The 19,783-nt window shown below is 42.3% G+C and overlaps 1 protein-coding gene across 1 annotated transcript in view; it reads left to right on the top strand.

The window, feature by feature from the left end:
* The window catches only part of RXFP2 (relaxin family peptide receptor 2), a 43,828-nt gene extending 33,889 nt beyond the window's left edge, over window positions 1–9,939 (top strand). Inside the window, exons 13-17 of the mRNA XM_036251560.1 lie at window positions 29–100; window positions 2,869–3,098; window positions 3,698–4,108; window positions 7,004–7,222; window positions 9,677–9,939. Of these exons, the coding sequence (XP_036107453.1) occupies window positions 29–100; window positions 2,869–3,098; window positions 3,698–4,108; window positions 7,004–7,222; window positions 9,677–9,939 (1,195 nt within the window). The remainder of the gene's footprint in view (window positions 1–28; window positions 101–2,868; window positions 3,099–3,697; window positions 4,109–7,003; window positions 7,223–9,676) is intronic.
* The last annotated feature ends 9,844 nt before the right edge of the window (window positions 9,940–19,783 follow it).

Genomic DNA, 19,783 nt, shown 5'->3' with positions numbered 1-19,783 from the left:
CCCACAACCTGTTGTGCCTGTTTTCCAGAGACCTGGAAAGGATAGAGATTCCAAATATAAACACACGCATGTTTCAGCCCATGAGGAATCTTTCTCACATGTATGTATGTACGAAAGAATGGAGAAGACCGCATGGTGGGATGTCACAGATGTTCTAGTGCAAACTGTCTCATGTGTCACTGAATGTGTTTTTGTGCAACAAAAGTCTTTTTATTGAGAACTTTTTAATTTTGTCACCTTTGGTCCCTGTTCAAATAGAAGTCAATATTATGATGTGCCGACATGAATGACACGTCTCTCTGGAAACATGCTGTTTATCCAATTGAGGCCCAATAAGAAATCAGGGTCCCAGAGTGCCACACATTATACAAGATGAAGTCACTGGCTCAATGGCACTCAGGAGACCTGGGAACATTAATTCACCTCTCATGAGTGAGCAGTCGGCTGCTCTAGGAGTTGAGCCCTTAGGAAGAAAGGTGCTTACATAAATTCCAGGTGTTGTTACTGTTACTAAGTGCACTTCACAATGGAGGTAATTCATCTTTATAGTAGTTTTTGGTAAATCACTTAAATATTTTTCACTAAAGTGCACTGTGTAAGTTGTGTTAATATATGTGTGTTTATGACATGATCATTTCTTTATCAAATGTGTAACCTCTGTGTTCATGATTTTAAAAATTAACCATTATTATTCACAACAATAGGGAGAATTCGAAGTAAGCTTACAAGTTGGGTGCAGCAAGTGGCTGAAATGGTGGGTGTGAAGGTGCTGTTTTGGGAAACATTCCATCTGTCTGTGCCATAGTTGTGGTTACTCAAGGACACGTGTTCGGTGCACACCCACCTGGTTTCCACAGTTTCTTTACGGGCCACCAGTAGATAAGGGTTTAAGGAGGCTCTCACTTCCTTGTTACAGGCCGAGTGCGAGGTCTTAGCACAGAGAGATTCAACCATTTTAGAACCAGAAAGAGAACCTTAGGTTGAGGTCAAGAGGACTCAACAACTAACAGAACATGTGTCCACGTAGGTCCCTACAAAGTGGCCTGATTCTCCTTTTATCTTCCTTGTCCACACTTATTGAAACACTTTCACCCCGTAAACCATCCCTTCTACCCACCAACAGTCACAGTGGGAGGTGAGGCTGGACCACTGGGAGACCCTAGCTGGCTCTACCCGAAGACACTGCTCATAATTCCTGAAAGACCAAGAGGTCACGTGCATGCCAGGGACTCCAGGGAAGGAAGGGAAAACAGGACAGTTACGTCAAGTGCCTTCCATTGGGTAGATGATATGGGGAAGCTAGACTGTCAGCTGCTAGGGGGCAGGGACTGCCTCCCACTTTTCTACCTGCACCCCAGCACTAACTCACACGTCATTCATTAGCTCATCTAAGAAGTGTTCCCTGAGTACTTCCCCTGTGCCAGGCACTGTTCTAGATCTGCAGGATGGCCAGGTAACACAAGTATCTGCCCCATGGAGACTTCAGAGCCAGAAAGCAAATATATAAACAAACAAATGCTCTGAACAAACAAGTCAGTAAATGCTCTGAAAACAAGTACAGCAGAATGAAGGGATAGAGGAAAAATGAGAGTGGGCCACAGAGAAGTCAGATGACCTGACATTCTAGTGGACATTGACAGAGGGAGGGGGCAGCCCTGAATATCCAAGGGAAGAGGAAAGAATCTTCCAGGCAGAGGGAAAAGCAAAGGCATCATACTGAGAGGAGGGTGAGCTGGCTTATCTGAGGGTTAGAAGGGGCCAGTGTGTCTGGGTGGAGTGAGGCAGGAAGCCCAGGAGGAAGGAGCATCTGGTGGCCAGGGGTCCCATCATGGTGGCCTTGAAGCTGTGGGAAAATCAAGCTTTGTTTAATTTGCTGGTTTACCAACTGGATGGAGGAAAATAAAAATATTTGGAAGAAAAGAGATGAACTAAAACAGGTGGTTACAAGAATACAAAACTAGAATGAGTTCAATGGGAGAAAACCCTAAGCATACAGGTTTGGGGAAGGGCAAAAGGCACGTGACCTCCTCAGTTCAGACGCTTGACCATTCCACACACCTGGGTCATAAACAGATTGATCACAAACAAACTGGTTTTCCTCTAGAAACTAAGTTTTTCTAGTCCCTGGGAATAAATCTGTGTTTCAGGCAGCTGCTTTTTCTCCTAGCTCCAGTGACAATGAGTTTTCCTAGTCTCAGAGACCCTCCCTTTCTGCCAGGGATAAGAAGCTAGTTTAAGTGAGTATACTTAAAACTAAGTACAAAACAGGAATGTTCGTAGTGAGCTACCATAGGTCCTTTGCACCCCAAACCCAAGCCCCTGACAATTTGTCAAGATCAACTTAACAATGACAATCTACTTTTTATAACACCCTAGAGAATAATCCAATGTGACAGAGAAGTCACATTCTCACGTCTTCCTCTGATTCACCTCAGACAAGTCATGGATTTCTATGTTTTTTAGGTTCATTTTCTTTTAATATGTTTTTATTGATTTTTTAGAGAGAGATAGAAAATCAATGTGAGAGAAAAATATCTATCAGCTGCCTCCTGCATGCTCCCTACTGGGGATTGAGCCTGCAACTCGGGCATGTGCCCTGACTGGGAATCAAACCGGGACCTCTCAGTCCATGGGATGGTGCTCAATCCACTGAGCCACACCAGATGTGCTAGATTTGTGTTTTAAAAGCATCCTGAGTAGATTAACGTCTATTTCATGAAGAACACTTAAATTACATAATCTTTATTAAACAAAACAGAGAGACCTAGTGAGGCTGCGTACCTAACAGAGCTGCAGCCCTACTGGGATCGCAGCTGTGGTTTCTGTGTCATTGCTGTAAAGTGACTCTGTTTTTCCCTTTGACTTTAGTTATTTCAAAAACTTTCGATACTGCTCCTATGCTCCCCATGTCCGAATATGTGTGCCCCTGACTGACGGCATTTCTTCACTTGAGGACCTCTTGGCTAACAATATCCTCAGAATATTTGTCTGGGTTATAGCTTTCATAACCTGCTCTGGAAACCTTTTTGTCATTGGCATGAGATCTTTCATTAAAGCAGAAAACACGACTCACGCCATGTCCATCAAAATCCTTTGCTGTAAGTATGTTTCCTAATCCTACATAAGTCTGGGATATCTTCTGTGAGCTGTAAACTAGGTAGATACTGGCCTTCAACCAATGGCATTTAAATTATATTTGTTGCGCAATTTTTTTAAAATACGGTGCTATTATCTTTGGCTACTCTGTTCTAGATTGTATGAGTTTTCAGGAAACTAGTACCCACTCCTGGGGGTTATGTCTTAGAAATGGGGTAACAGGGAGCTCAAGAGTCAAGGAATGAATTCTGGAGGACAGATTGTGGGTTATAAACTAAACTTTGTTTAACCCTCAAATACAGTAACACCCATGTTACTCAAGCCCAGAAAATGATTCTTTTTATTAACCATGTAATACTTGTTTATTATTTACAAACTAGTCCCCTCATTTTCCCCCGCCAATTTTTTTTTTTAAGTTATAAAACTAAGATGTAGCATGGTACTTAGAAATAGTATACCTTTTGAAGTGCATTGGCTTCTAGGTACTGTTGTAGGTGTTTCTATTAGTTCATTCAACAGAGGATGAAGGAAGGAGACCTAATCAGGAAACTGAAACAGGAATTCTGGGAACTACCACCTACCTGTGTCCATTCCTGAACAGGTGCGGACTGCCTGATGGGTGTGTATTTGTTTCTCGTTGGCTTTTCCGACCTGAAGTACCGCGGGCAGTACCAGAAGTACGCGCTGGTGTGGACGGGCAGCGTGCAGTGCCGCCTCATGGGCGCCCTGGCCATGCTGTCCACGGAAGCCTCTGTCCTGCTGCTCACATACTTGACGCTGGAGAAGTTCCTGGTCATTGTCTTTCCCTTCAGTAACATTCGTCCCGGAAAACGGCAGACCTCGGCCATCCTCCTTGGCATCTGGATTGTGGGATTTTTAATAGCTGTGATCCCATTTTGGAATGAGGATTATTTTGGAAACTTTTATGGAAAAAATGGAGTATGCTTCCCACTTTATTATGATCAAGCCGAAGATACCGGGAGCAAAGGGTATTCTCTTGGAATTTTCCTAGGTAAATTATATTTTTCATTTTCTGGACAAATGTTATTTTGATAAAAAAAAAAAATACCACAAATTTTAGCAAAGGTCTATATATTCATTTGAGAAAGTCAACAAATATAGACAAGACTCTGTTCATTTTAAAAACAGTTCTTGCTGTGTATTTACAGAATTTCTTATTAAACTTTTTATTATAAAGATTTTATATGAAGAAAACGTCCTGTCAATGTCTATGGATGGTTTTCATGGCCTTTAGACCTTTGACTTCATGTCCACATGTACAGATTGCGAGCTGGAGGGATTCCAGGTCACTAGGTCAATCTCGCACCATTTCGTGAACTCATCTTGTTTTACAGTCTAGATATGAGTTAAATGACAATAATAAGGTTCTGGAAACTCACTTATGGGAGACTATCTGAGTGCAAATTCCAGGAAGGTTTATTGCCTTTGGTCAATGCTGCTTGAGAGTTAATGTAAGGATAACTGATGAAACTTCACCTTTCAGGTTTCTCAGAAAAGAAAACCATATGTTCTCTGTTACAAATGAAAGAGAAGCTTAGTCTTTTAAGGCTAAAAACCTTTTTTTTTTAAAAAATCATCTAATAGGTATCTTGGTTGCCTAAAATTAAAACCATTCCCAAGTTGTCTCTTTAGGGGAGTTTCCTCTTCTCATCTTTTTCTCATGCCTAAAGGTGAATAAATGCTATTATTCTTTCTTTTTCACAAGTATTTTTCATCAAAATATGCTTTCTGTGTCTTTCAATCTCTCAACCCACTGCTACCACCTTCCTTTAAAAACCCTACCACCTGAACCTGAATTACATCAGCCCTGATGGCCCTAGTGTCCCGTGGGCCTTCTCTCTCACTCACGTGGTCAGTGGCACTGTTTCCGCTCCTGCTCCTTGAGGACTGAAAGACTGTGTGCGCCCTGCTCAGAGCCCGCCAATGACACCATGCCGCTACCAAGGTCACGTTTAAATCAGTCACTTAAAGCCCATCACAAAGTGGCCCTGCCACTGGGCCCAGCTCTTCTCCACCTATCCCTTCTCTTCTTTCTCTGAAAAATAAAACACACTTGCACCCTTTTAATAATACTCCTCACACACTACCTTGTTTTATAGCTATGTTTCATGGATATGTGCCTCCTAGGATGTTGTAAGATGTGCCCAGTATCGGTGCACTTCACAGAGAGCTTCCATCACACATACGCTCACACGCACGTGCTATGTTACATCACGTTACATTCATTGAGCCCACATGAATTTATGAAGCACTTATAGGCCAAACATCACTCGGCGTCCTGGAGCTACAACAGATCGTCCCTCACAGAGCTGCAGCCAGAAACGAGCATGGAAATGAGTAAACGCATCCTTATGTCAGAGGCTGACATGCATGGAGGAGGAGTCCAGCATGTTCCAGGAGCCCTAGACCTGGCCCCAGGGGAGGCTCCCCGGTGGAAATGATCCAAACAGGCCCACAGGAGCAGGAGGCATTGGTGAAGTGAAGGCGCAGGCTGTGTTCAGGAAAAGACGGAGGACGGAGACGCCTAAAGCCAGGGAATAGGCCCAGATGAAGGCGAATGGCGTTCAGAGTTTATAGTTAAGGTGTGGGTCAGCTAAAAGGGTGTTAGCACCTGGGATATAGTCTGGATAGATAAAGAGATAGCTCGCTCGCTCTCTCTCTGGAGTCCTAGAGCCCTTTTCTGCTTAAAGAATATAAGAACACACAATTTTTTAAATTAATTTTAGAATTTAAAATTTTAGAATTTAATTTTTAGAATAAATTAGATTTAGAGAAAAAGAGTAGCAGGGATGGGACAATTTCCCTGTGCCCATCACCCAGTGTCTCCCGCCATTGGCATCGCACATTGTCGTGGAGCCTTCGAAACATGTACCTGCTGCTTCCTGTAAGTCAGCTTTCAGAACTCGTACCGGAGGGTCATCTCCAATAGTCGTTTATTTTAGTCTCAACTTTCCGGCAAGAGGCCTGCGATAAATCAATCCTTAGAAATGTTCTTGTATGGATTTATAATGAGATTCTGTAAAAAATAAAAAGTGTTGAATAAAAACAATAGAACACTTTGAATTTATAGTATTTTCCCTGAGACATCACAAGTCTTCCATGCAGCCTAAGTCAGATGAACACTTTTTAACAACTTTGATGCATGCAGATGCTGTGTTTACCATGGAGTATCAGAGGATCACTCAGGATTCTTACTGTAGCAAGAAAACAGCAAAGTGACCAGCCGTCAGCATTGCATGGCCCTTCTTCTGAGCATATTTAATTTTGAAAGAATCATTCATACAGCTGAATTTTTAACTTTTTTCTTGTTTCCTAAAACAAGTCTACAATGTATTGAATTTTAGTTTAAATTACTATAAGCAATATGAAGAAAAATAAACAAATAAAGAACATGGTGCTTTTGTTCTATGTATTATTTTTATATTATACCAAAATAACATGAGGACTAATGTTTCTAAGGCTATTACCTTCCTGATATTCCTAGGTTATCTTATTTATATTTATAAAAGAATGGGATCATACTTCTTTTTTGAGATGTACATATGATTATTGTATGCATTTGTACACATAAATTTGCAGAGCAAATAGCTCTTAAAGACAAAAGTAGCTTTTTTCCTGCTTTAAAAAACTAAAATATACGTTGTGGTACCCCAAGCTGAATTTCAGAAGTCTAGAGTTCTTCCTAAAGGCTTATGTATTTGAAATCTCTTTCTGATCAGGCAAACCTGACTCCATCAGCTTATTCCAGCTCACGCCCTTGAAGTCAGGGTGTTGGCCGAGACCACTAGCTGATGGAGAGAGAGCTCCTTGCCCCGCGCCTCAGTACCAGTCTCTTCACTGCCGACGGGTGCCCTCGAGATGCTAAGAGCTGTGCTTTTCCCAGCAGGTGTGAACTTGCTGGCGTTTCTCATCATGGTCTTTTCCTATGGTGTTATGTTCTGCTCCATTCAAAGAACAGCCTTGCACACTTCGGAAGTGAGGAGCCGCCTCCGGAGAGAGGTGGCTGTGGCGAACCGCTTCTTGATCATCGTGTGCTCTGATGCCATCTGCTGGATTCCTGTGTTTGTCATCAAAATCCTTTCCCTCCTCCGCGTGGAGGTACCAGGTCAGTGCCTTCTGTTCTTCCCGAGCACAGTGCCTTCTGATGCCCTGTGTTTGATGAGGTCAGAACACAGTGCTTCACAATTCTCCACAAATTCTCCAGAAATACCCGCAAATTTAACACAAATGGTTATTTCTTCCCTCCGAGTTTTATACTCAGTATTCTAAGACAGTATTCGAAGGCAGTGGTACAATCTAGACAAGAATAATCAAAATAAAAAACAGGAGAGAAAAACAAAGTCATAGGGTCTTGCTTCTACTTGCGGGGGGTAATGGTTCTTAACCAAGAGTATATATGAGAAATAAAAATATTCATGCCCAGGTTCTCCCCAGGCCTCAGAATTTAGTCCATCGGGGCTAAGGCCTCTACAGGGGTGGTCTGAAAAGGGCCCCCGTGGTTCTGAGGTGCACGTCCCTGATTAAGAAGAGTGGGTCTATGTCATGGTCCTGGCCAAACGGTCATCACACCGAGCTCTCCAGGGCATTAGGTGCTCCGTGGAAGGGGCCTCATCCAAGAGGCCAGGTTCCCCATTTACTCTCCCACTCAACCAGAGAAGAGCACCTCCTCAGTAGTTAGGATTTTACTCAAAGCTCATTCTGGGACCTAGAAATCAGACCCATCTAGGGGCCACCCAGGGCTTTCGCCCGACTCTGAAACACTTTTGGGATCATGTTAAACTCACTGTTTCAGGCTTTTGCAAACCTACAAGGGGAGTTTATTCAGGGCAGGAACTGTGTCTTTGTCATCTTGGGACACCACTTTGGAGCACGAGGTTGACCTGTCTGAAGCACTTATAAAAGAGTGAAAACTGTGCAAGAAACAACTATGTCCCTCTGGCTTGTGCACAACGTCTGAAGGACCCTGTCAAATGCCTGGCTGTAAAAGACACATGACAGCCACAGAATCCCCTCAGCCCATTAGCTTAGTCTCCCAGTAGGGCACAGATGTCCCTCAACCATGGAAGAAGTGAAGATCAGGACTAATGGGAAGCTTGACTAAATGGCAAGAGCAAAAGCCATAAGAAAATGTGAGATTACTCGGGAAATCAGCTGTATGTGAAGAGCAGAGTTAATTAACTATTTACTGGTGACAGATGCACCTTGATGAAGTCTCAGTATACCAGAACCTCCCACACCTCTCCATTGTTGTCTTAACATTTCAAATTCAACCGGACTTAAATGTTCTTTGGCCTTTGTTGCTCATGAAATAAAGTCTCAGTGCTGGGATTAGCATTAAGACTTTTCTTCCTCCTGACCCACCTTCATATATTCTGTGATCCAGGCCCATTCGAATTATTGGGCTTTTAAAAAAAACTTCTTTTATGCCTTGCCTTTGCTGAAGCTGTTCCTTCCACCTGAATTATGTTTTCAGCCTGTAAGACTCCAGCCTACCAAACACCGCTCTTATCCTCCAAGGTTTAAAGCGAGCGCTCCCTTGTCCATTGTCCCAGTTCAGACCTGCGCCGACCCACTCCCATCCAACCCACTGCTGCAACAGCCATTCCATTTTGTCACAGTTCATTCATTAGCCTCATGTGAATGGCCTCATGTCAGCATTACTATTAATATATCTATGAGTAGGGAGTAGGGACCATGCCTTATTTATCTATGCACTGTATTTTAACACAGTATTATTAAATAAATGCTTTTTTTTATTATTAATTTTAGAGAGAGAGGAAGTGAGAAGGAGAGAGAGAGAAACGTCAATGAGAGGGAACATCGATTGGCTGCCTCCTGCATGCCCTCCACTGGGGATCAGGCCCACAACCTGGGCATGTGCCCTGACCGGGAATCGAACCGGCGACCTCTTGGTGCATGGGTCCATGCTCAACCACTGAGCCACACCAGCTGGACAATAAATGCTTTTTCAACTACAGATGCTCAGCTAGCCCCACGTTTCTCTCACAGAGAACTCTATGGCATCGTCCCCAGTCTAGTCTACTAGCCTTTGAGAGGTTTCACACAAAAGCAACACATTAGGTCTGGAGACGCACTGGGTTTGGCCTTCAGATTGCCAGACTCCCTTTGCACAGGACCGCTGGGATCTGAGGGCCGTAAGGCCTCCAGGACTGAGGTTAAAACCAACGTCCAACCTGACCCTGGACCAGCAGTTTCCTGAACACTGTTCTACTGATTAAAAAGTATTTCCTCACTTTCGTATTTTTCTATAAAGGCAAGAAACACACATTATATATGAATGTATAGTTTAGGAGGTATTTTTACCTATTTCCTCTCAGTTAGCCTCACAACAACCTACAGAGCAGTTAATGACATTCATAACAGTTAATTGGTAGAATCTCACATTTATGGCTCTGACACTCTTCCATCAAAGGGATTGCAATCTGGTGAGAGAGAACTCATGTGGATGAGGTAGCCCCTCAGAAACGGCAAGGACTCCAAAGTGTTATGAAGACATTAAGGAAAACCTCTGCTCTCCACACTTTGTTTCCTTCTCCAGACACAGTCACCTCCTGGGTCGTGGTTTTCTTCCTGCCCGTGAACAGCGCCTTGAACCCAGTGCTTTACACACTCACCACCAGCTCCTTCAAGGACAAGCTGCAGCAGCTGCTGCACAGGCATCGGAGGAAATCGGTTTCCCAAACTCAAAAAACAAGTTTGTCTGCATCCATTGTATGGACAGATGACTCCTCTTCCCTGAAACTTGGGGTTTTGAACAAAGTAACTTTTGGGGACAGTATAACAAAACCGATGTCCTGGTAATGGCTGGGATCCCTGGACTCCCAAGGACAGCCTGGTAACCAGTGCTGCGTTTGGAAGGTGACTCTGCAACGCTTCCGTCTTCGCCACAGCGAAGCTCCTGCACGGAGAGCACAGCAGCTCGGCTTCGGGCCCTGCGGCCCCACGGCAGCCACGCTCTCGGGCAGCTGTGGTGGGAACCGGGCCTGAGATCTCTCCTCCCTCCAGTCCTGAAGGGAGAGGGGAATCCATACACAGAGGCGGAGGTGCAGGTGGTCTCCACCTGCTCTGCTACCAAGCTCCAGTGAATGCCCACAGGTTGGCACTGCATGGTCTGCTTTGAAATTGAGTTGCACTGTCCATGAAATAAAAACATTGACACATCAAATTCCAGTGTGGCCAGAGTAACCTAAGCCTACTATCTCTTTTCTTGCTTTTTTAAATGAAATGATTAACATCCCGCTGAACAGTTAGTAAAGGATTTCTGAGATGTTCACCCACCTCAAGTCCTGCACTATGGAGGCCGGTGGAGTATTAACTTTGGAAAAAAAAAACATCATACAAGGTTGCCAGTCAAACATTGACCAGAGAGGCACACCGCCAAGGCCTAGCGCTGTTCACCTCCTCGGCCTTCATTTAATGTCAGCAGTGCTGAGATAGCAAACAAGGCATTTGTTTTAAGGTCACCCAGGCCACAAAGGAAAATCAGGCACTCCAACCACCCAAAACTACATTTTAATACTGTTTAAGTATATTTTCTTTACAGCATATCTCTATTGCTGGTAAGTCCTGACTTCAGAGGACACACAGATGAGAGGTATTAAAGGAGATTTTAGAATAGTGGTTTGGCCCTGGTTGGTTTGGCTCAGCAGTTAGGGCATCGGCCCTCAGACTGAAGGGTTTTGGGTTTGATTCCTGGTCAAGGGTACATGGCTGGGTTGCAGGTTCCATTCATGTCACCCGACTGGGTCCAGGCGGGAGGTGACCAGTCAATGTATCTCTTTCACATTGATGTTTCTCTCTCTCTCTCTCTCCCTTCCTCCCTTTTACTCTATCTGAAATATCAATAAAAAATATCTTTGGCTGAAAATTAAAATAAATAATAAAATAAAGAATAGTGGTTTGATGGAACCATATGCTCATTCAGGTAAATTCTCATTAATTGTAACAAAAAGGCCCGTCATTTTGGATTTGTTTTTTGACAATAAAAACTACTTGTGAAGGCCTGAATATGTTTTTATACTGAAAGTTTGTATGTGAAAAAAAAAACTCAGGTAAATAAAATTATATTTCACAATTGTATAAATATTATTTTAAATTTAACAAAGACCAGGGAGAGGGGTTATGTTGCTCCTATTAGAGAACAGAGTTAGGAAACAGCACCTCAGGAATAAGACATGTGACATTGTTTTTTCTCTTTCTCCTTTTGCCAAAGCATGAGGCAATAGCTAATTTCTTCATGGCTCACCTCGTGCTGCGTGCCTTTAATGAGATGAAGTGTAAGTAGCTGACTGAGAACACTAGTGTTTCTTATTAAGTGGGAGGCCTTTCATTCAGTAGCATCCAGGAAAGGACAAATCCCAGTTTCTGTGTCACAGTTGTCCTGGTAATTGACTTGTTACTGCTTAATATTGACTAAAACCATTATGTGAGTTCCTTTATTTTGATCAAGTGAGATATTTCTTATATCACTGAAATCTTCCCCTTAGGATTCTACACATAACGTTCCTATCCATTGACTAGACTGTCCTTTTCCCTGTAGTTTCAAACTTAATACATCCGTGGTCCCTACTAATGGATAGAATAAAAAATAACGTATTTATGATTAGTCACTTCTTAATGTGTTTTATCTATTCATAGACATTTTATTAAGTGCTCTTTGCCAATCCTTGATCATTATAAGATGCATTTCCTAATACATATCCCCAAAACAGGGGCATACATAAGAAATGAACCTCAGACATAGAATATCTCAATCTTGGTACCAATGAGTACCAAGCGCGACCCATGGGCCGAGCCTCTGGACACGATGTCTGTGCTCTCACTGTGCAGCAGAGGACGTGAGGAGAAGCACAAGGTCAGGTGGGTCGGGGAAGTGGGCACCAGAGGTCACAGAAATATGAAGCCATCTGCTGGTCAGCGCCTGCCAAGAAACGGTGTCAGATTGAATTCTAATAGCTTAGTGGCTTTCAATCAGTTGGCTGAAATTCTGTTTATGCAAAATGGAAGATGAATATTTAATAATTATTATATTTATTTCTGCACCAGGAGAGTAGAATAAAATTAGACTATTCTTTTAAATGGCTCTTCAGGAAGAGATCTTGAAACCCTTGAGAAATACTTCTTAAAGCCCTGGGAGATGATTGGCACCTATTACTCAAAGTATTTCATTATAATAGTCTCCAGGTAATGTTTCCTCATGACAATACGGGAGAAATAAATTACAAATGAAGAAACAGAAAACGACAAGGCCCAGTGACAGAATGACAGCTCTCTAGGAATGGGAACCTCCTGCTGTCGGAAGAGCCAGGCATGACAAATGGTGACACCTCTTACCTCGAGGACTGGAGAAAACTCATAAATAGTTGGAGTTATAAACTTAGAACTAGTTTAAATAGGAGAAGAAATTATTTTTAGACTGTCTGGGAACCAATAAGACTCACCTATTGGCCAGTTCTCTGAGCGCATGGTGCTGGGGGCTGGACTAAGAAGTGGGTTTGCAATGGAAGCTGCACACTGTCCTGCTGCAGACAACACACATTTAAAGGCAAAGGAAATACAGGGTCAAAAGTCAGGGGCCGGGGCTGTGGTTCCAGTTCAGCTATCAACTACGTACACGACCTCAGACAAATTACCTTTAAGTGACTTCCATTCTGTGTCTCGGAGCTTCCTTAACCTCTATCACATAAACTGTGTCTTGTCCCATTTCTGGGAAGATCCATCATGTGGATTAAACCACCTGCTAAAGGTCCACATGGATTAAAAATCTGAAAGTTTACATAATGTTCAAGGAACATTCAATTTTCAACTTCTCTTTTTTATTTCTACCTTTTTTTATGTTGTTATTCAAATGATTTCTTTAAAGCCTCAAAGTTTTGTCCTGAAAAAAAAAAAAAAGTTTTGTCCTGAATAGGGGCTAGCTCTGAACCCACACCACAGTGGCTTTGATGTAGATTCATAATCACGTCTCTGCCACCACAAGCCCTGCCCTTCGCCCTACCACTGTGGGTCCCAGCCATCCTGTGAGCCCTGCCCTGCTCTTTGTCAGCTAATACGAAAACCACTGGATAATAATGTGTGACTCTAAAGGCATACAACTGTTAACAAAGTGAGTCACTCCAAAAAAGTACACATCTAAATTTCTCTTGCCCGACTGGTGTGGCTCAATGGTTGAGCGTCAACCCAGGCACCAAGAGGTCACTGATTCTATTCCTGGTCAGGGCACATGCCCAGGTTGTGCACCTGATGCCCAGTGGGGAACATGCAGGAGGCAGCCAATCGATGTTCTCTCTCATCAATGTTCCTCTCTCTCCCTCACTCTCCCTAAAAAGAAATCAATAAAAAAAATTAAATGCCTGTTACCATTCATTTATTTATTTAGTCATCCAGTCAATCAGTCAACAAACAAGCTGATGCAGCTACCTGGAGCCAGGCATAGTGCTGTTCAACAAGGTCATCTCCAAGGGCAGGTAATTCACACTCCAGGGAACAGCCTTGGCAAGACACCTGGGGGTTTCTTTAGCGTTGCCTTCAGGGATCAAGCCCCACAGATGCACCTGTCTCATCACGTTTATTCACAGAACACTCCTCTTCATTTCAGTATTGTTCTCCTCTCTACTTTTCTTCCTTCTTTCTTCAAACTTTCTGTTGACCTTTCTTGCTCTTTTTCTCTTGCTCTGTCCCTGCACACACACACACACACACACACACACACACACACACACACACTTTCTTGGTCTCCTTTTAAATTTGCTTTATGGTTTCCTCTTTTCTGTCCTAGTTCTCTCTTTTTGTTTTTCCTCTCCGTCTGTCTGACTCTTTGTCCCTCTGACTTCTCTCTGTCTCTGTCTCATCTCTCCCTGGAGAGGCAGTGTTTGGGGAGCAGATGTAAGGCTGGAGTGAGTCCAAATGAAGATGAACCCTCCTGCTCAGTACATCAGGAAGTAGACTGATTGATTACGTTTATTTGTATGCTCTCAGCTGGCTGTGAGTGCCCTAAACCGCTTAGGTCTCACCGTCTGACCACCATCATATAACAACAGAATAATAATAGAAACATCCTACCTCTGAACAGTGCTTCCCAGACTGCCCCAGGCATTCACACAGCCTTTATTTTGCTGGAGGTCAGGCGTTATCGATTCCCAAGTGCATGCTCTTGCAGACATGTACATATACATAAATACCTCACAATGTTGGCATTAATATATGTGGCAGCCTCACCTCTCTGGGTCATTACAAAGTTAAAAAGATAAACACATCACTTTAAAGGCCTTTAAGGAACTAAGGACAAAACAGTTGTCAGTGATTCATAAATTAAAACTCAGAAGTGGAATGATGCATAAAAGGAAGCACCATTTGAGTCCGACATTCATTCAGAGATGTGTATTGAGTGCCCTTTATGTCAGGCAGTATTCTAGGTAATAGAAACTAGTATTGAACACATGGATCAGAAAATAGTACCCGTCTTAATGAAACTTACATTCTTGGGGAGTTGGTGGGTGGGACAGAGGGGAGAAACAATAACCAAGGGAAAGAGCACAACACATAGTGTCCTACAGGGGGAGAAGTTGTTTGGAAAAAATAAATTAGGAAGTGGGAGAGTTAATGCCAAAGAAGGGGCAGTGGCCATGGACCCCTCAATAAGAGGTAACACGTGAGTAAAGAGTCTGATGTCACCATTTCTCCTTTGTTTGCTTATCTTTAAAATGGAAAAGATAATGATAACTATCCTACAAGATGATTGAGTTTTAAGTGAACAAATGTATATTTAAGCACACAGACTGAATTTCATTAATTACTCAATGAATAGTAGATATATGTCTTAATCTCATAAATATCACTCATCAAAGAAATGCTTATATATTCAGAACCCATTTTCTATCATTCACATATAATTTTAGCAAGATTTCTTTTCTTATTTCTAAACTCAGAGAAGATGGTAAGAAAATATGTGTGCATACATATATATACATGCATATATGTATATACATACATGCATACATGTATATATATACAAAATACAATGTGTGTGTGTGTGTGTATATATATGTATATGTGTGTGTGTCTTGGATCTCCAAGTGGGTTTCCACTACTGCTTTAGACTTCCTGTGATCTATAAACTCCAAAGCCAAGAAATTTACCTAAAAATAAATCCTAGGATGATAATAACCCTGAGATCATTGGAAGAGCCAAAGACCAGCTTCTCTAGAACATATGTCCCCAACTCAGTCCTCGCAAACATCTCCAGGATGTTATATTCCTACGTGAGCTTTTATAGAATTCCCGCAGTAATATCTCACACAAGACGAGCTCACAATCCAAATGAATGAACCATGAGAAAATAAAATCCACCAACAGACAAACAAAAAGGAGATCAGAACCAAAATTAAACAAAACTTTAGGTGATAGATCTGATGAAGTCTCTAAAACACATTTTTTAAATATTCAAGAAACAATAAATTGAAAGCATAAAAAACAAGACCCTATAATGGTGTCTTTAAAAACAACTCTTGAATGGAAAACCCACTCATTATAATTTAAAAACTCAATGTATATTTTAAAGATCATATTATCGGTGGTTGAATGGAAAATCATTAAACTAGAAGTTAGACATGAAGACAGAGAGAAGATTTTTAAAAACATAAAAATGATGGCAGTTTAGGAGTCACAGAGGATAGTACCAAGAAGGTCAAATGTACTGTCCCCTCCTTTCTTATTCTTGTACATGATTCAGGGGTCCTAAGTTCTGGGTAATTTAATGTGCAACATGGTGACTACATTAATAATACTGTATTGAATAACTAAAAATTTGCTAAAAGAGTAGATCTTAAGTATTCTGACCACCAAAATGTAAAAATAAAAGGTAACTATGTGAGGTGATCATTGTGTTCATTAGCTTTTACAATGCAGACATGTGTGAAATCACGGTGTTTGTACACTTTAAATATATACAACTTTATTTGTCAGTTATACCCCAGTGTAGCTGGTGGCAGTTTTTTAAATAAAATAAAAGGAGTCCCAGATGGAAAGAACAGAAAAGATGAAAGAGAAGCTGTATTCAAATAATGGTTGAGAATGTTCCAGAGTTGATCAGTGTGTCCTCATGTCTAAGAATCAGCTGTTAGAGGCCCGGTGATGGGACCTAGAAATGCAGGGTGATCCATTCCCTCTGGAATAAACTGTGTCTGCAACGAGGAGGGAACTGGGACAGCAGATTCAGGTCCATTGTCCTTCTCCAGGGCACTGCTCCTCCCAGGGACACCCAGGTGACCAGGTGGGTCCACCTGCCGGCATCAGCTGCTTGGGAAGCAGTGGCATTTACACACACCTGGACTTTGCTTCTCGCCCTCCCCTGCCTCACTGCTGCCTCCTTATGAAGCGTTACCACTGCAGCCTTGCCTCAGGCTCTGATTTCTTTTAGGGGATCCAGGAGGAGACATCCTGTAAGTAGGGGTTCAACTTGTCACGGCCACCTGAGAGAAATCCCCTCCCATGTGCCCGGAGAGATGAACACAGAGATGCCCGATGCTATGCGCTTGTCATAGCACAGATGTGGAAACAGCCTAAGTCTCCTGCAACAGAAAAACTGGTAAACTCTGATTCATTCAAACTACCAACTATCATACAACAGTTACAATGACCTCATATATCAAAACTGAGAAAGGCCAAGAACATAATACTGGCTGAAAAAATAAAGCTGTGAAAGGTGATGACAGTACATCATGCATATAAAAACACAAAACAATATATCCCATATACATGCAATACATAAGAATAATATTCTCTAATTGTAAAAAAAATTTACCTCTGGGAAACAAGAGAGAAAAATTTTTAATGTGCCTTTAACAATTGTTCCAAAACAAAATAAAACAACTCAAAGCCAGTATAACTAATGTGATTATCTGTTTAAATTTCCAATATGTATCTTGTTATATTCATTAACTTTTCTGTGGTCCTCCATCGTTTAGAATTAAAATGTAAACAGTCAAGCCCTTATCCTGTACCTGATAGTGTAGAATGTCCAGAAGCCTCTTGGAGGTGTCTTTAATTTTTAGGGAATTTACAATGGGCTAAGTCAGCTCCTGTTCTGTGAGCATCTTCCCCGTCTGACTCCCGCTCCGGCCTCCTCTAGCCTTGCCTCCTGTGGGCAGAGGCCCGCAAGCCTCCGTCCTCCTCCCTGCGGTGCTGCCACCAACACACTGCACGGCCGGGGCTGGAGAGGGCTCCTGGATGACAGCCAACACAGAGCTACTGTGTATGGACTTATAGTTGGGGTAACAAAGGTGGATTATAGTTCAGGTTCCAAAAGCTGATTCAGCCATTTCTACCTCTACCTTTAGGCCTACATTTTTTCCATTCTCTGGGGCCTCTCTCTCTCCCTTCTCCCTCCCTACTCTGACTCCCAGCCACCTTCCTCCAGAATATCCTCTCAACCCCTTCTGCAGAATAGTTTGAGCTTCACTCCTGCCCCAAACTACGCTTCAAAGCATCCAGCCTTCTCTTGCTTATCTAAAACATGAATCTTCTTTGCTAAACAAAGGGCCTTCTGTTCAGGGTCTCCACTCTTTAGCAGCACAAAACAACAGGACAAAAAAATGAAATTATAGATTTTCCTCTAGCGTGATTGACTTTTCTGTAAGAATGTTTCCCCCTACAAGTCCTTCATAAAGCAGAAGGAAAACAGCAAGAAAATTTACTTTACCTAGCCCTGGCCGGTTTGGCTCAGCGGTTAAAACATTGGCCCATGAACCAGAGAGACCCGGGTTCCATTCCCACTAAGGGCACGTACCTCAATTGCAGTTTGTCCCTGGCTTTGGTTGGGGTCCTGTGGGTGACAACCAGTCGAAGTGTCTCTCTCACGTCAATGTTTCTCTCTCTCTCTTTCTCCCTGTCTTTCTCCTGCTCTATATGAAGATAAATGCAAAAATGTCCTTGTATAGAGATTTTTAAAAAAAGAAAGAAACTAAAGAAATTTATCTCTATCCAGAATAAGTCTGCAAGAATGGTGCGTCTCCCCACAATTAACCCAACTATGAACCTGCACAGACACACAGATGATAAAAGACCTAAAATATGGGCCCATTTAGTTTAGGGGCAAATAATTTTATATACCTTAGATGATACCAAAGAAATGTCTGCATTATGATCCAGTATTGGAAAGAATGTGCATAAGTGTATAACCTCTACAGAAGCTTTTACATAAAAATGAATGTCAAGAAATACCTAAAATCACACAAATAATTTTTAGCATAACTGAAATCAAAGTCCAGTTGTCTTGACTCATAATACAATCCTTTCCACTCCACCAAGCTACATCTAACCTTATGTCACCAAGAAAAGATTAGATTAGGATCAAGATACTATGGAAAGAAATATCAAAGATTTTAGAGACAGTTCATCTCAAAGTTTAAGTGTTTGTGGACAAGTAGTTGTCTAGAACAGTGCCTAATACATAGTATGTGCTCAGTAATTATTTATTGAATAAATAAATAAAATATGTATCACCTTAGCTGCCTAAAGTCAGAACTTGCTTATCTAAATGGCTCAAGGCTTTTAGAATGGTGAAATGCTGCTATGCAGGACAGAGGGAGATGTCTTTAATATATGTGTGTATATAATCTTCAGAAATTTCCCCTCCCCATAATTCTCTTCCTTGCCATTTCATTATTCACAAAGCCACATTAGAAAGTATAGAGTGTGAACAGAAAAGACAACATATCCAGGGACATAAAAACCCTACCTAGAGAAAGACACAGATTCATATAAGATTTTTTTCATAACTTCCTTACTTACTGGAGAGAGATTACATGTAATCTTCATTGAAACAAGACTTTCTTAAAGGAGAGAACGCATCTGACATCCTTCTTCCTGGGGCCGAGTGAACGAGGCAGCCCAGAACAGAGACAAGAGCAGGGGAAGTAAAACACTTCACTATGAATCACAACGGCTGAGCAAATGGCCCTTATATTTGGAAGCATTTGCTTCAGAGTAAGGAGAGAAGGAATTCAGAAGGAAGGAGTGAGGATCCAGTCCTAAACCCCTGATACAATCACTGTCATGAGATTGAAGCCCACTGGAGGATTTACAGCACTACCCAGGGCATAAGCACCCCATCCAGCAAAGCTGCCAGTGTCAGTAAGGCCCCTGCAAAGCGCACAGGAGAGAAAAGAGGTCTCTGTTTGCAGCTAGTGTCAGCCACCCCTGAATGGGTTCTCCGCCTACATGTGAGAAGCTGATTGGACACTGGCAGATTATGAAGCTGTATGATTGAACTGAATTATAACCATCTCATGATAAGCGAACATGAACAGCGAAAGGAACAAAATGTCATTCACTCAATGTGATTTTGAATCAGTAGCGACTGAAGATTGAATGTAAGGGTTGCGGATTTTAGAATAGCCTCTAGCAAAGGAGATCACGTCTTTCCTGGGGGTGGAACAGGGAAGCAAAGTAGACCTTCCCTCTGGGACTTCCACAGGGGCGGGCTGGCTTCCCCTGGCAGCTCTGCCCTCCAGCTCTGTAAGCCCAACTCACCGCTGGGGCCCAACAGCTTCCCTCTCAAGCCAGCGGCAGAGCTGAGAAAGCCACAAACTGGTGGTTTGTTGTTCTCTTCAACAATGTAATTAGTGTTGCACAAATCTAATTATAG

Source organism: Molossus molossus, unplaced genomic scaffold (genome assembly GCF_014108415.1).
Source record: "Molossus molossus isolate mMolMol1 unplaced genomic scaffold, mMolMol1.p scaffold_m16_p_10, whole genome shotgun sequence".
Taxonomy (NCBI): domain Eukaryota; kingdom Metazoa; phylum Chordata; class Mammalia; order Chiroptera; family Molossidae; genus Molossus; species Molossus molossus.
The sequence above is the reverse complement of the archived record's forward strand: the minus strand, read 5'-3'. Positions and strand labels throughout refer to the sequence as shown.